General features: G+C 40.2%; 1 protein-coding gene across 2 annotated transcripts in view; it reads right to left on the reverse strand.

The window, feature by feature from the left end:
* Positions 1 to 638: 638 nt before the first annotated feature.
* Positions 639 to 17,593, reverse strand: part of LOC124775018 (male-specific lethal 3 homolog) — a 104,265-nt gene continuing 87,310 nt past the window's right edge. For both annotated transcript variants that reach the window (XM_047249779.1, XM_047249778.1), the window contains 3 exons: positions 11,245 to 11,462; positions 11,067 to 11,151; positions 639 to 1,255 (listed from right to left, as the gene is read on the reverse strand). In XM_047249779.1, the coding sequence (XP_047105735.1) occupies positions 1,183 to 1,255; positions 11,067 to 11,151; positions 11,245 to 11,462 (376 nt within the window). In that variant the 3' untranslated portion in view covers positions 639 to 1,182. The remainder of the gene's footprint in view (positions 1,256 to 11,066; positions 11,152 to 11,244; positions 11,463 to 17,593) is intronic.

Raw genomic sequence — 17,593 nt, forward strand, 5'->3', positions numbered from 1 at the left:
CAACTTTCACTGGAGCAGTTTCATTGCAAAGTTGACGAATTACGAAAGTTTATTTCATAATGATGTTACATGCCAGCTGTACTAACAGTTGAGTCAGTGGTGGTTAAACACATATTACAGCTCCAACAACATCAAAGGTACTAACTTCTACTGTAATGTGATAGCATACTGAGATGTCAATGTCATGTGGATATCAAGACCACCCAATATAACCTGAAGATGCTGAAATAGGTCTATAGCAATGAACAATACAACCAACAGCAGCATCTTTGTCTCTTAGCATAATTAGTTTTTTTTTTAATTCCTTGTTTTTTGGTTAACTGCCCTTGCAGGTTTGCACGATAGTGATAATTACATAATTAAGCAAAATAACCATAGCTCATCCTGCTTATCAGTGTCAGCAAAGCCCATATTCTAAGCTGGATTTTAATGCCAAAGCGCACTGAGGGAACCCCAAAGGCATTCTGCATAATATACAGCACTCAGTATAATTGGCAGTTTTACTTTTTTGTGCAATCTCTAGTAACTGATTCTACGGTCAAAGGAACACCCATCAAAATCTTACCTTTGTGTTGAATTTGCCATAAAGCTACACACTAAGCAGTAATTTGTCACACTGTAATGAAGGGTAGTACATCTCAGTTTTCATAATTTATTTCAGTTAATGTTTATAACAGATAGAAAGCATACAAAAAACAACCACCTCAGGTTCAAAAGAGGCTAATTTTGAAATAAATCTGAATAAAAACACAAGTGTACATACCACCAGGGTATTCCGTGTTTTTCATTCCTTTTCTGCACTCAAGGAACAAGAAAAAAAATATCAAACATAAAATAAATACAATTATGTTTTACAAAGCATGCAATGTACAGGCTTGAGATATGAAGCACTGCACTGAACACCACTAACAATGCCCACGTAGAAAAACTTAGCAAGTTTCCGACACAAATCCTTCGTTGCAATGTTCTCTGTAACGGCAAAAAGTATCATGCTCTTATCAAAATTTTGAGTAAATGAAAACTTCTTAGCAGTATAATACAAAGAACCTTAGACATGCTGTCTCGTTTGCTGAACAATGTTAGTTTGATAAAAATGTAAACGTTTTTGTCCTTTAAAAATTACAGAATAATTTTTGTACTAGGGTAACAAAGTACCAGCTTTATGTGAAACACTCATGTGTGTCATTCCATTTTCTGTACCAAACTACTTTCATAGAACTCTTCGCCGAACCAGCTTTTATTTTGTTCAAGGTACCTGTAAAATTAAAATTTTCAAGTTATTATTAAGTGTCATAAAAATGATAGCAGTAATTGTAATTTTTTTAGGTGCATCACTTATCAGTTATTTATTCCTGTATACTAACTGGGCTAGAGTGATAGTCCACTACCTACTGCCACTCACTACAATGATTGCTGTTCGCTTTCACAAAAACATAAAAATTTAACTGGAAGTTTCTTGTTTGCTTGTGGATGGTACTCCTTTCTCTATCCATGTTATGTATCTGTCTATTTCAACAATGGGCTTTAGCACAAGCTAAGTTTCTCACACTCAAAATAATTTCCATTATTACACATAGTGACAGAAGCTGATTCCTACAAACCCATTGCATATTCTTTCATTTAACTTTTTAATAATTATGCAACATACTGCATTCTTTCTGAGAGGCTTGTTCTGGAACAATGGTAGATCATCCAGCCTACATCCACAGGGAAGTCTGTCAATAATCACAAACTTTTGATCACAGGAGTATTAACAGAGCTCAAGGGCTTCTGATGAAGTTACACGCTGTAACTGAAGAGCTGTATCTACGCAGATTACTGCAAAGCAGACCATCTGATGGGCGGGCACTGCACTGCTCTGCACCAAGTTTCAGTAATCTCCAGCTAAACAAATCCACGATGTCACCATGCAGGATGGGCTGCTCCACACACTACAGAAGAGGGCATGCACTGCACATCTCTACAACAGGGTGTATATGAAAGGGGGGGGGGGGGGGGGGGGGAATAATCGCAGACTTATCTCCTATTTCAGGTTAAAAATACACTTTTTGCCCTGGGTGAAAAATCTTTTCCTAGGTGAGAAATACTTTTTTCATAGTAAAAAAAAAAAAACTGTACCCCTGGGGAAAGCAAGTTTTTCCCCTGTTGAATGACATACTTTCCCTTAGAGTAGTACATTTTATTAATTCATTGAATAATGAATGTTTTATACACCAGCACAGAACTTCCTGGCACTTTAGAAAACTGAACCCTGGAGAAAAAAAAAAAAAAAGTTTCTGGAAAGATCCTCAATGCATACCAACTTAACAATGAATACTTTCATAATAAAAAAACTATAAACACAAATTCCAGCAAATATGCTACGGCACAGCAGCTTCTGAAGCACTGACATCAAGACTGCAATGCGCTTTTGTCAGCCAATCTTAACTCTTGCCATTTGACCTCGCCACTATAGACACCAAATATTCAGCGCATATGACATGTGGTGTCGTCAGCCAATAGCATCATCATAATTAAGTAGTGCAAAAGCCAATAGCAATACTAATCAAAATGAGGACCACGAGAAAGACACGTCAAAAGCAGTCTATTGTTATGAAGTATTGCGTAGTCCTTGACATTTTGCTTGTGTCTGTATATGTGTGGATGGATATGTGTGTGTGTGCGCGCGAGTGTATACCCATCCTTTTTTCCCCCTAAGGTAAGTCTTTCCACTCCCGGGATTGGAATGACTCCTTACCCTCTCCCTTAAAACCCACATCCTTTCGTCTTTCCCTCTCCTTCCCTCTTTCCTGATGAGGCAACAGTTTGTTGCGAAAGCTTGAATTTTGTGTGTATGTTTGTGTTTGTTTGTGTGTCTATCGACCTGCCAGCGCTTTCGTTTGGTAAGTCACATCATCTTTGTTTTTAATCAATAGTTGTATAGAATCTGTTTTATGAACTGTGATTTAGTGACACTTACACAACTTACAGACAACACTTTAACACGACGTTAACTTGGAGTTCTTTAGCAACTTGATCAAATCTTTAGCCGGGAGAAGAATTATTTAGTAACTACTCAATGTAATAAAATAAGATTATCATTTCCATTTACAAATTAGTTAAATACCAAACCACTGAATAACACAGCGAATGCCACAGTAGACATTCTGACAGTTTTATCGCGCCCAAGGTACAGTGAAAATCATTTTAACACAAAAACAGTTCATTAATAATTCACCAGCACAAAATAGTACTGTCAGCCCAGAGTAATACCATACTTAACTGTTCTTTGGAATGTAACAAAAATGGTTTGACATGACAATAACTCACTTAACTGGCAAATCAGATATGCAGCACCTGCCATATGCAGCTGCAGCAACACTGAGAAGTTGGTTCTAATTTTTATCAAATTTGATTCTGGAAGTGTCGAAAATGAGTATTGTGTGTCGAAACCTAATTTACAAGCATAATGGCAGAGAAATCTCTACAAAAACAACCCTTTATTTCACTTAAAATGAATATATTCTAAGTGTAAATGAAAGCATCTAATCAGATGTCCATAGAAGCCCGATATACTGCGGATTTGGATATAATGCCTCGCCTGGACCCACCAACACCAACATTGGACTGTTGATGACTGAAAACCTGTTGCCTGGCTGGACGAGTCTCATTTCAAATTGTATTGATCAAATGGACGTGTACATGTATGGAAACACCTTCATGAATCCATGGACCCTGCATGTAAGCAGGGGACTGTTCAAGCTGGTGGAGGCCCTGTAATGGTGTGGCATGTGCAGTTCGAGTGATATGTCGCCGCCCCTCCCCCCCCCCCCCCCCCCCCCCTTATATGACTAGATACGACTCTGACCGGAGACAAGTGCATAAGTATCCTGTCTCATCACCTGCATCCATTCATGTCCATTGTGCATTCTGACAGACTTTGACAATGGCAGCAGGACAATGCGACACCCACACATCCACAATTGCTACAGTACGGCTTCTGGAACACTCTTCTGAGCATAGTGAGTAGAAGAGAAAGTGTACTGACTCCCCACCCATTAACACAGGCAGCATAGGACGGGTGGCGTGCCGGCGAACTACGAGCAGCACTGTCACTTGAGACCCAAGTTCGCATGGTTTTGCTTTATCCGAAGGTGTTTTTCCCTACTGCCTGTGCTTATTTTGTGAGTATATTTATGGTGTTGTGAGTGAACGTTGAAGAGTTGAAGTCTGTGGTGAATAAGTGGTGTTTAGGGATATAGTTACTCACATCTGAAGAAGGATAAAAAATGCCGACTTGTTTCGTTCCAGCGTGCAGATCTGGCTACCAAGAAAGTAAAGGTAAACATTTTTTTAAGCCTCCAAAAGATGAAGTAGAATTTGCAAAATGGGTCAGAGCAATTCCTCGGAAAGACAGAATTCTAACTCACAATTATTTCATGTGTGATTCACATTTCTGTGGGGAACTTCTTATAAAAGCTGAAGTGTTTATCATCGAGGGTAAACAAGTTAAAATTCCAAGACAAAGGTGGTCTCTAAAATCAGGGGCAGTTCCTCATTTATTTCAAAATGTACCGAAATATCTATCAACAACATTAAACAAAAGAAAACCACTGCCAGTAAAACACTCGCAAAAGAGTAGCTGCTGTAAAGAAAACGTTCAACAAGAAGTTCCGATGTTTCCCATTGTTTCATCCGTCGAGGAAAATGTACAGAAGGTACCAGAAGCAGCGCTCATTTCACTAAACAGAACATTGAAGTGTAAGAAGCTGGAAGTTGTGCAGTTACGTAATAAACTAAGAACAGGGAATGCAGAAATCCATCTACTGCGAAAGCAGCTCTCAGACGAAAATCATAAGACAGCTCAATCATATTTCCTAGATCATTCCGAACTGAGTAAGAAACAGAAAATGATAGCAGACACTATGATAAAGAAATGCCGATTAAAAAACACTAAGGGAATGCGGTATGAAGACGAGTTTCTTCTGGACAGTGTGCTCTTAAAAATTAAGTCACCCAATGGATACAGACACTGTTTGAAGCATGGCTTGTTGTCACTTCCTTCAGAAACACATCTTCAAAATTTAGTAAAGGGTCTCAAATGCTCATATCCACATGCTGTGGAGGCCATTTTCGGGAAGAACAAGATGAAAACCAAACACTTAGGTGTACTGATTTTTGATGAAATTAAGCTCCAAAAAGAATTGCAATTTAATAACAATTCCCTGAAAGCTGATGGTTTCGTCAATTTAGAAGAGTATACTCCAGACAACTGTAAGAATAAACTTGCCAATCATTCTCTCGTGTTCATGTTTGCTCCTCTGTTGCATAACTGGATCCAACCTGTTGCTGCGTATGCAAGTCGCAACGCAACTCCAGGCGACATCATCTTGCAGATATTAATTCAAGTGATTATCCAGCTGGAACAAGCCGGAACAAGAATTATTGCCTTCACTTGTGATGTCAGTCAACCGAATAAAAAGGTCTGGCAATGTCTTGGAATTAGTGAGAGAGAAAAAAAAAAAAAAAGTAACTTGCTCTATATCAAATCCTGTTGACAAAACCAGAAGAGTGATCACTTTCAGATGCTGATCACACAAAGTGTGTATAAAAAAAATACTTTCTGTGGTAAAACTGAAGTACTTTTTAACGATGAGATTGTCAACTATAATTTTTATTGCAGAGTCTATCAAGAAGATAATTTCCCAGGATTTTCCACATTAAAAGTTTGCCACATGTTTACTTCCACCCACTTGAACCCGATGTCATTTGAACGAATGAGTGTTAAGATCAGCCCTGCAGTTATTCAGTAACTCAGTAGCCAACAGTATAAAATTCTTCAGGAAAATTAAAGCAACAGGATCCGAAGACAGTGAATCAATGGAATCATTCACTAGATGTATGAACAGCATAGTGGACGCACTTAATTCTTCGTTTCCTAAGGATGCATTGTACAAAAACTCAGAGGCTCACAAAACATTAATGAACATAAAAAACAGCTTTGCTTCCAAAAGAACTCTCCAGTCTCTAAGAGTAATCACTGAAAGTACATTGGAGATATCTGAATATTTGTAGGACAAAGATTTCAACTATGTCTTGACTGCAAAATTTAATCAGGACCCACTTCATCATCATTTCAGTATCGTAAGGTCTCAGAGTTGCAATGATCACCCATCATTAATAGACTTCTTGAGCTTGCACATGCTACAGTGTGTTTACATTCCTATAAAACTAGCCCTATCTTCTGGCGGAAACTGCGAACATAAATGTGAATTTTCATTGACGTCATATGTATGCCAAATGTGGATGTGCCAAATGTGGATGTTAGCCAGACATTTGCAGCAAAAGAACAGAGACGGAGTTCTGGAAATGGAAGACGTAATTAAAAAAACACTGTGTCCCACACAACTTCACAGAGGCTCACCCCAATCCACAACATATTCCTGAGAGTCTTGAAAGCACCACAGAAAAGGAATGTTTAGTTTATCATCTGGCATGTTACGTGGTGCATCAAGCAAGAAAAGCCATAAAATGCCACAAGTGTTTGTGCTTCTAAGTGGATATTCGTCTGACATCCCATTCTCTTTACTTACATCTATTAAGATAACAGATCTTCTACAGAAAAGACACTGCTCACATATCCATCGAAAGGCGTCTTCTATGTTCTTGTGCAGGTTGAAAATATAGTCGCGGTATAAACTCTGCGAGGAGGGTTTATGGGGTGACATTTTTTTACGATTGCCTCAATAGTTTGGATTACATAACTGTTGAAATATCTAACACGGATGCTGCGTAGATCATATGATGGACATCGTTCCCAAGCTGATTCTTCATTATACAAAATGCCGGTTTTTCACTGGCATTAAACAAATTCAGGAGGAGTTGAAGTCTTCAAAAACTTCCAAGACTGCCTGGAAACTATCCAAACTAGCTGACAACTGATGTCTACTGAGGTAAGTTAATTAAATCCATCTACTTTTCATATGATTACATAAATTTTATGAATGAATAAGTTCGCATGCAACGTTTGGCTTAATAACTTGTATTTCCGTGGGTCACAAGTGGAACAACTGACATCTCGCGGTGGAACCTGTGAACTAGCGGAGATGGCACACTTTTTCTTCTACTCACTATGTTTTGAGTTTAAACACTTCCGCTGACCACCAGACTCCCCAGACATGAACATTACTGAACGTATCTTGGATGCCTTGCAATGTGCTGGTCAAAAGAGATTTCCACCCCCTCATACGAATTTATGGACACATCTGCAGGATTCAAAGTGTCAGTTCCCTCCAGCACTATTTCAGACATTAGTCGAGCCCATGCCACATCCTGTTGCGGCACTTCTGCGTGCTCCCGGGGGCCCTACACGATGTTACGCAGGTGTACCAGTTTCTTTGGCTCTTCAGTGTACGAGACTTCTACTATATTAGTAAACTACCTGTGCACATTTTACCAAAAAAAGGCATTTAAGAAAATTATATCAAATATATTGCAGAGCACTTACTTTGCATGCATTGTGTAAAATGACATTTCTTTTAGCAAAGAAAAATATTTCTGCCCCATCAGTTTTATGTTAAATGCTTTTCATGGCATTTTGGGAAATATCAACAGTGAGGTAACAGCATGTCTACAGTAGTAGAGCTTGGTTCACAGTGCAAGATGTACAGGGTTATTACAAATGATTGGAGGGATTTCACAGCTCTACAATAACTTTATTATTTGAGATATTTTCACACTGCTTTGCACACACATACAAAAACTCAAAAAGTTTTTTTAGGCATTCACAAATGTTCGATATGTGCCCCTTTAGTGATTCGGCAGACATCAAGCCGATAATCAAGTTCCTCCCACACTCGGCGCAGCATGTCCCCATCAATGAGTTCGAAAGCATTGTTGATGCGAACTCGCAGTTCTGGCACGTTTCTTGGTAGAGAAGGTTTAAACACTGAATCTTTCACATAACCCCACAGAAAGAAATCGCATGGGGTTAAGTCAGGAGAGTGTGGAGGCCATGACATGAATTGCTGATCATGATCCCCACCACCTCCTGTTTAAGAAATGCCGAACATCATGATGGAAGTGCGGTGGAGCACCATCCTGTTGAAAGATGAAGTCGGCGCTGTCGGTCTCCAGTTGTGGCATGAGCCAATTTTCCAGCATGTCCAGATACATGTGTCCTGTAACGTTTTTTTCGCAGAAGAAAAAGGGGCCGTAAACTTTAAACCGTGAGATTGCACAAAACACGTCAACTTTTGGTGAATTGCGAATTTGCTGCACGAATGCGTGAGGATTCTCTACCGCCCAGATTCGCACATTGTGTCTGTTCACTTCACCATTAAGAAAAAATGTTGCTTCATCATTGAAAACAAGTTTCGCACTGAACGCATCCTCTTCCATGAGCTGTTGCAACCGCGCTGAAAATTCAAAGCGTATGACTTTGTCATCGGGTGTCTGGGCTTGTAGCAATTTTAAACGGTAAGGCTTCTGCTTTAGCCTTTTCCGTAAGATTTTCCAAACCGTCGGCTGTGGTACGTTTAGCTCCCTGCTTGCTTTATTCGTCGACTTCTGCGGGCTACGCGTGAAACTTGCCTGCACGCGTTCAACCGTTTCTTCGCTCACTGCAGGCCGACCCGTTGATTTCTCCTTACAGAAGCATCCAGAAGCTTTAAACTGCGCATACCATCGCCGAATGGAGTTAGCAGTTGGTGGATCTTTGTTGAACGTCGTCCTGAAGTGTCGTTGCACTGTTATGACTGACTGATGTGAGTGCATTTCAAGCACAACATAAGCTTTCTCGGCTCCTGTCGCCATTTTGTCTCACTGCGCTCTCGAGTGCTCTGGCGGCAGAAATCTGAAGTGCGGCTTCAGCCGAACAAAACTTTATGAGTTTTTCTACGTATCTGTAGTGTGTCGTGACCATATGTCAATGAATGGAGCTACAGTGAATTCATGAAATCGCTTCAATCATTTGTAATAGCCCTGTATATTTGATAGGCAGCCCAGCCTGTCTGTAGCAGTGAGCTGCAGCATACTGAGCTGCCTATTGTTAGAAGCTGGCAGTGCTGGCACGTCAGATGAGGCAATTAAGCCACAGAGTGGCCCTGACAACCCCATATGGCAACAGTGCTGCACAGCGGGCCGCCATGCAGGATTTTGCTCTGAGGACCAACCATGTGCTGGTTGAGTGATGACAACACCAAGGTAACACTAAAAGCCTTTTCACATTAAACAGGAAGCATTTCCAACAGGACAGGTCATATTTTGCATAAATATGATGCAAAATGTGTTTTTCGTCCACCACCTAAGATTAGGATCCTTTAAGGATCCATAAAGGGTGGTATTTGTTTGTCTATGGCGGATGTATATCTTACTCCTCACAGTTGTGGCATCTCATATTGATGAGACCATTAGGAATTATATACTGCCTATCAGCATCACACACTCCTGTAGCAGCCAAGAAAATATACTATTTCAGAATATTGGCTCGGCATAGGTGATACTGTAGAATAATGTTACTAAGGAAGCAGTCAAAATTAAATTAGGAAGTGACCTTATAAATAATCATAGGAGGTTCTTGCTTAAATTCTACACTGAATCCTGCTCTCTCCCTGTAAAAAAAAAAGGGAAGCAGAGGGACAGAGTTAATCCTACATCACCCATTGGTTATATAAAGTATTCACTATCAGTAACTTCTGAGGTCTGTCATATTTGATTGTGTGGTAGCACTGGTGGAGGGAGGGGGGGAGGGAGGGAGGGGGGGGGGGGAGGGAGAGAGAGTGTGCTAGCTTTCCAGAAATGCTTTGCCTATCGAAGTGTTAACTTGGTGACAGGTAAGTTGCTCAGTCACCTGGTTATTCCACCAATGTCTGGGGAGAGTCTAGACACGTCTTCATTGGTCATTGGGGTTAAATTTGAAGTGGGGCTCATCACCGAAGACAATTTTACTCCAGTCATAGAGATTCCAGGCCAAAGACACGTCTGGAGATGCCCCTGACAGTGGTGGGATACCAACTGACTGTTGCCCACCATATGGCCCAACAGGCAGGAGTTATGGCCCTGGGATGCCATTTCTTTTCATAGCAGGACCCCTTAGAGTTCAGTGATATGTCAATGAAAATCTATGCTGTGTTTTGTTGCCCTCCATGGCAAGTCACCTGGGCTTATATTTCAGCAAGATAATGCCCACCCGTACATGGTGGGAGTTTTTACAGTGGGTCTTAAGAGCTTCAGCCCTACTTCGGCCAGCAAGATCACCAGATCTATCCCCAGCTGAGAACATTAGAGACATTATGGGATGCGCCCTCCAACCAGATCAAGATTTGGATGATCAAATGTGCCAATTGGATAGAATTTGGATATCCAACAACTGTTTCAATCAATGCCATACCAAGTGACTGCTTGCAAAAGGGCTAGAGGTGACTCAATGCATTACCGGCTTGATCAGTTTGTGAAGCTCTTTCTCTTCAATAAATCATCCATTTCTTCCCGACATTGTCATCATCTGGTTCTCTGTACATGTACACCACATCTACCAATTTCTGTCCCAGTTGGATAATTCCTTTGAGTTGAAGACTTTGTCAACTGAGTAATATATGTGACACTGAATCACGTCTTGTGTGAAAGGATCCACTAAGGTGCATTTTTCATTAGCATTTTTTGGGTGTTACCACATCTGATGAAATCCCAAGTAAAAGGGGCAGGCCCTGGAATTGGGGTCCAAAATTCCAAGCACATCAAGAAAGAAATCCAGTCAAGGAAGCTCACATGAACTGGCCAATTGTTGTTGCAGTTTGACAACAGCAAACAGTTTGGTCATCATGTTAAGTGTTCTGATTGGAGGAAACCTGCTCCAGTGTTTTAAGTGTCAATCCACAAGTAATTTTAATCAGGCTATAGTTAAACTAAAGGAAATCAATAGCTGCGGTTTAAAAATTTACAGTGAAAATTTTACTAACAGGTTTAAATATTGCATTTCATTATTTCTTTACAGACCCATAAATGAAGCTTTTTCATTACCACTTGGGGGTCTGATGCTATAATGTCTCAAGATGCGATTAATAAAGAAAAAAGAATTAAGTACTTACTTTAGAATTAGCTGCAAGTGTCTCAACACAAGCTTAAGTTTTCTTGCCTGCATGTCTGTATTATGGAGGAGGCCTGGTAATTTAACTGGAAAATAATTCACTTCATATAATCTGTCAAATGATTGATATAAATATAATGACATACCTTCATTCTGAATGTTTGCCCATTATAACTTACCAAATAATCTTGCCAAATGCACTGCTCCATAAACAAGAGAAGGTGGTGATGGTTTCTCTGTATACATTGACTCGGGAACTAAATGCCACTCCAAAACTTGCGATGAAAGAAACTTCAGAGCTGCAGGTGGACAACCCCTGGAGCGTAACATATCTTCTACAGATGATACACTTGGCACCGAACCAGAAGTTTTACATTTCAAGGAGCTGTTTATGGTGCTGAAAACAAGAAATCAGAGAACATTAGATCTTCAGAATATAAAAACCGTTCATATAAATATCTGCGAAGCCAAGGGAAAAAAAGGAAGATGAAGAGGAAGAAACAAAGAATGAAAGAAGCCTATTGAAGAACTGAGAAAGTGAGGGGAGAAATTTGCAGACAGTGAAATGTGTAGGAAAGCCCACAAGGCACAAACAACAAATGCTATTATAGGAGGCCTCAATCGTATAAAATCAAGTCTTCACAGAGTTCAACAGTATTAGAGCAGTTGGTTTACTAATGTATGGTAATTACTTTTTTCAGGTTCTTCAATGGTACAATATGTGTGAGTGGAGGTGGCAGTGGATGCCTTAAATTTTCACACAAGTGGTAGTCTTTGTCTGCCAGGGATTGCCTGGCATTTGAATGGCCCTCAGCTAAATGGCTAATGTTCTTAAACTACAAGGTGTAAACTTTGCTTCTGCCGTTTGCCTCTAGGTGACGACAACTGTAAGTAGCAGTCAAAAGCACAGATAGCAGACGTCAGGCAGTTGGCTCGGACCTCGGTCAACATAACATCATTCAAACACTAGTCGATTTGCGTCTTCATCATAAAGTTGTTCTTGATTGAAAATGTCTGTTTACGAGCCTAATTCTCATCATTTGCAGAAGATGTTACTGTTTTGTTTCAATATGAAGAAAACAGTGGCCGAGTCTCATTGAATGCTATCAAGTACATATGATAAGGACACTGTTAGTGAAAGAACGTGTCTGAAGTGGTTCCAACGCTTCAAGAATGGTGATTTTAACATCTTAGACCAGCATAGCGGTGGAAGAGAGAGTGTTTTCGTAGATGCAGAATTGGAGACATTGCTGAGTGAAGACTCGCGTCAAACTCTAGAAGAATTGACACGACTAGTGGGAGTGACACAGCAAGCCATTTCAAAACGTCTCAAGGCTATGGGTAGGATTCTGAAAGAAGGAACTTGGGTCCTGTGTGAGCTGAAACCAAGAGACGTTGAACGGTGTTTGCGTGTTTGTGAACAGTTGCTTCAGAGGCAAAAACGGAAGGGATTTCTGCATTGCACTGTGACCAGGGACGAAAAATAGGTTCATTACGATAACCATAAATGCAAAAAATCATGGGGATATCCCAGCCATGCTCCCACGTCTATGGCCAAACCGAACATTCACGGCTCCAAGATCATGCTCTGCATTTGGTGGGACCAGCTCAGTGTCGTGTACTATGAAGTGTTAAAACCACGCGAAACAATCACAGGTGCTCGTTAATGAATGCAATTAATGTGTCTGAGCAGAGCATTAAAAGACAAACGGCCGCAATACAGCAAGAGGCATGATAAAGTGATTTAGCAGCATGACAACACTCGACCCCACGTTGCAAAAAAGAGGTCAAAATGTATTTGGAAGCGTTAAAATGGGAAGTCCTACCCCATCCACCGTATTCTCCAGACATTGCTCCCTCTGACTATCACCTGTTTAGATCAATGGTGCACGGTCTGACTGACCAACACTTCCAATCTCATTAGAAGTCACAAATTGGATCGATTCGTGGATCGCTTCAAAAGATGAACAACTTTGTGAGGCAGCATTCGTACACTGCATGAAAGCTGGGCGAAAGTACTGGCCAGTGATGGAAAATACTTTGATACATGTGTAACACATTTGTTTCATTAAAGCCTCAAATGTGTGTGTGTGGGGGGGGGGGGGGGCGGAAGCAGTTTTACGCCATGTATGAAAGATGACTCTTTTGCTGAAATCATTTCTTTGTTAATACGTATAATGACAGATTGCTACTGACCACATAGATTAGATGTTAAGCAAAGGGAAGACATTTTTGAAAGACTGTGCTATTTAGCCATCTGACAACGGACACACGCGTGCACCCCCCCCCCCCTCCCCACACACACACACACACACACACACACACACACACACACACACACACACACACACGAGAGAGAGAGAGAGAGAGAGAGAGAGAGAGAGAGAGAGAGAGAGACAGAGAGAGAGAGAGAGAGAGTCATCTCCAGGACGTACTGTGACTCCACATAGTAGCAATCTCAGTGAGGAAAGGGGTGGGAAAATACGACAATGTGTTGCAAGCAGGGACATAGCACAGAGAGGATAGTGGACTGTCAGGTGCAGTATTATAGAGAGAGAGAGAGAGAGAGAGAGAGAGAGAGAGAGAGAGAGAGAGAGTAACTGAGTGAGAGATACCTCGATTCTTCCTAAGAGAAGTCGAAACCTTTGTGACAAAAGATAAACAAAGTGAGAATCAGCTTAAGGAGAACAATGACAGCAGCGCTTAATGACACAAAGTAAATCTTGCCAATCAATCTGACCAAAAACTAAGTACTTTTGCTCTTATGTCAAGTCAGTAAGGAGATGAACATTATCTATTCAGTACTCAGTGACCATTTAGTCACTGGAATGGAAGAAGATGGAAGAAGGCCAAAATACTGAATTCAGTCTTCCGAATGGTTTCACCTTGGAAGATCGCAGTATGGTCTCTCATTTTAATTACTGCACCAATGCTGGAATGACAGATATTGAGATGAGTGATCATGGAACAGAAACTTAAGTGTGATTGCTTAGCAGTGGAAAGCCATCTGGAGTAGATTAGTAAAATGTAAGATAACACAGATTATGCGAAAGAAACTGCTATCCTTGTAGCGGCCATTTATAGTAGAGTCTCGATTATCCGATCTTCGGTTATCTGACCTATGTTATCCGCCCTTTTCACCACGCCGGTTGTGCCCCAGCCAACGACAGGTCAGTGGCTAACGTGTTGTTTGTTCATGCTCAGTTCATTGTCGCCGTCTGCTACTCCTCACTCCTCAGTGCTACCTTAGATCTGCAGTCGAGTGGACGTGTTGCACTTTGTTTATTGTAAAAATTTGTGGTGATGGCTTCAAAACGGAAAAAGGTGGTCGTTTCAAAGGAACAAAAACTTAAAGCTTTAAAAATAATAGCAATGGTGGAACTTTATTAAAAGTGGCGCAAGATTATAATGTCGCGATAACAACAGTTGGAGACTGGAAAAGGAACCGCACTGAAATTAGGAAGTGGTGTTCTCAGCGAGCAACCTCGGCTGTTTTGGAAGATCACAAAACCATGAAAAAATGTGATTATGAAAAACTAAGTGAAGCTTTGTTCCTATGGTTTACTTAACATAGAGATAAAGGTGTACCCATGTCGGGACCTATTTTGCAGGAAAGAGCCTTAAAGTTTCGTAATGAACTAAATGAAGGTGAACCTTTTCTCACAGCTAGTGTAGGCTGGCTCGATAGGTGGAAGAAAAGATATGGAATTTGGCAACTTATTGTCTATGGTTAAAAGCTCTCAGCATATTCTGAAGCTGTTCAATTGTTTAGCATAAACTTCACAAGTTATTGGACAAGGAAAACTTAACAAGCAATCAAATTTTTAACTGTGACGAGACAGGTCTCAATTACAAAATGTTACCGGAAAAAAACATTAGCATCAACGGCCGAAAAGGCAGCTCCAGGCTACAAACATAGCAAAGAAAGAGTCGCAATTCTTGCATGCAGTAATGCCACAGCAAATTTGAAAATGAAACTGTCTATGATAGGTAAGCAAAAAAAAACGAGAGCATTTAAAAATGTATCTAAAAATGCTTTACCAGTGAAATATTACAACCAAAAAAAATGCTTGGATGAGATCAGACATTTTTAAAGAATGGTTTTTAATGAGTTTGTGCCACAAACTGAAAAGTTTTTGAAAGCCAACAACTTGCCCCACAAAGCACTGTTTCTTCTAGACAATGCCACTTGTCATCCTAATGAAGATAAACTTCAAGATCAAGATATAAAGGCCATGTTTTTGCCTCCAAATGTCACATCCTTATGTCAGCCTATGGACCAAGGGACCTTTGAGACACTGAAGAGAAACTACCGCAGAAACTTGCTTTCCTCTTTAATTAAGGCTATGGACAGGGGAGAAGACATGCTAGAGCAGTTGCGCCATATTAATCTGAAAGATGTAACTTATGACTTGGCCCAATCTTGGGAGAGTGTTGGAGCAAATATAACTGCGAAATCCTGGAAAATTTTGCTACAGGAAAATCAAGAAAATTCTCCAGATGATGAAAATCTACAGCAGCAGACCGAACCAGAAAATACTACCCTGCTTTCATTGTTACGAAAAGTTCCAGGATGTGCTGACGCCACAGAAGATGACATAAATGAATGGATTGCCCAAGATGAAGAATTTGAAGTGACAGATGAAAGTCAACATGGTAAACGAAAAAGAAGAAGAGGAAGAAGCAGATGTAGATGAGGAAATTGCGCCCAAGATTTCTCACAATGAAGGACACAAGGTCTTAGAAACTGCTTTAAAATATGTAGAGCAACTGGAGGAAACATCGTCTACCAATCGTATGTCACTGGGGCAAGGAAGGTTACCGATCTAGTTAACTGGGAACAAAGAAAATACAAGATTTACCCATTCTCAAGAAGCGCTGTACAACAGCTGCACATAATAATTTGTTGTTATCATTGATGTCAATCTGTTTTAGAATTTTTGAAAATGTTTATGCTCATGTAAGTCATTCTTGGAGCAAAACTCAGCTTGCTCTGTTCATCCCTGAGATCCGGAGTGCCATAGATATTTGTCCTCAGGTTGATGCCACGTTTCAAGATTTCATAAACGCGTTTCATACAATTCCACAGTGTCTGTGAGGAAACTAGGAACTTACCGGGCATTGGACCACATTTCTGACTGGATTCAAGACATCCTCGCAGACAGAATTCAACACACCACTCTTAACAGAACAAAACTGACAAATGTTAAGGTAATTTTGGAAGTACCCCAAGGAAGTATGATAGGCTTACTATAAAATCTAGTGGACGACATTAGAAGTTCCATGAGGCTGTCTGCAGATGAAGCACTTGTCTTTAAGATGGTAGCTATGTTAGAAGATTGTAGCAAACTGCAAGACAACCTACACAGGACTGACAAATTGTGGAGGGACTGGCAGTTGACTCTGAAAGCAAATATACGTAAAATATTGCACATACTGTACACAGGCCAGTCCATGCCAATAATTTAATTTCAGGGGAAATTCCCACATGACTATCAAAGATTTCGATGAAATTTTGCATGAACACTTGCACATGTTCCCAATAAACATTGATAAAGTTTCATAATCACTAATTCAATACTTCCGTAGATATAATCATTTGTTTGACCCCGTAGTGCAGCTATGAACAGTGCATCCATGAGTTTTCTACAAATTTGAAGCATATCATCTCCGGCAATATTTTCTTGAAAGAAACAAAATTATGGTACCTTGTACAACATTTTGTGCTCACTTTAGTGAAATAATAAAAAAAGATTCACTACGGTCGCAGGTTCGAATCCTGCCTCGGGCATGGATGTGTGTGATGTCCTTAGGTTAGTTAGGTTTAAGTAGTTCTAAGTCTAGGGGACTGATGACCTCAGATGTTAAGTCCCATAGTGCTCAGAGCCATTTGAACCATTTTTTGAAAAAAAAAAAAAAAATCCTGGCAATTTTCATATGGATAATCTGAAGCAAATCCTGTCAAAAAATAGACACTAGAAAAAAATGTGAAGTTTAGCTTTTCTATATCTCCAGAAGTAATTGTGGGATAAGCCTGAAACTTTGCAGATAATTTACCAATACGAAAGCTTACAATATAAAGTTCCATTCTCCTCCTGCTTTCCAATAGTTTACATACCGAGGGCAAAGTTGACATTTTTTGTAACTTTGTCAAAAATTGATATATTTAACCAACTTCCACAAACAAGTCCTCTGCAAACTCTTTTAACTACTTCTGTTAGAAAGACCATGTTCTAAACCCCTAAAATCTAGGTTGGGTTTTGCAATGCAAGCATAAAGGCTCTAAAAGACAACACATGGTGGAGGTCCTTAAATGGGCCTACATTCCACCATTCCACTACTATAGAACAAAAATTTAGTTCCTCCATGTAAGATGTGGCTTACAGAACACTTGTTTGGCTAGTTCTTGAACAATGCTGATTAACCCAAGATCATTACCAGTTTGGATTAACAGAACACATAGACAAGGTGCAATGAACAGCAATGCATTACGTCACTAGATCACTTAGTTTACAAGGGAGCATTATG

This window comes from Schistocerca piceifrons, chromosome 2, assembly GCF_021461385.2.
Source record: "Schistocerca piceifrons isolate TAMUIC-IGC-003096 chromosome 2, iqSchPice1.1, whole genome shotgun sequence".
Lineage (NCBI taxonomy): Eukaryota > Metazoa > Arthropoda > Insecta > Orthoptera > Acrididae > Schistocerca > Schistocerca piceifrons.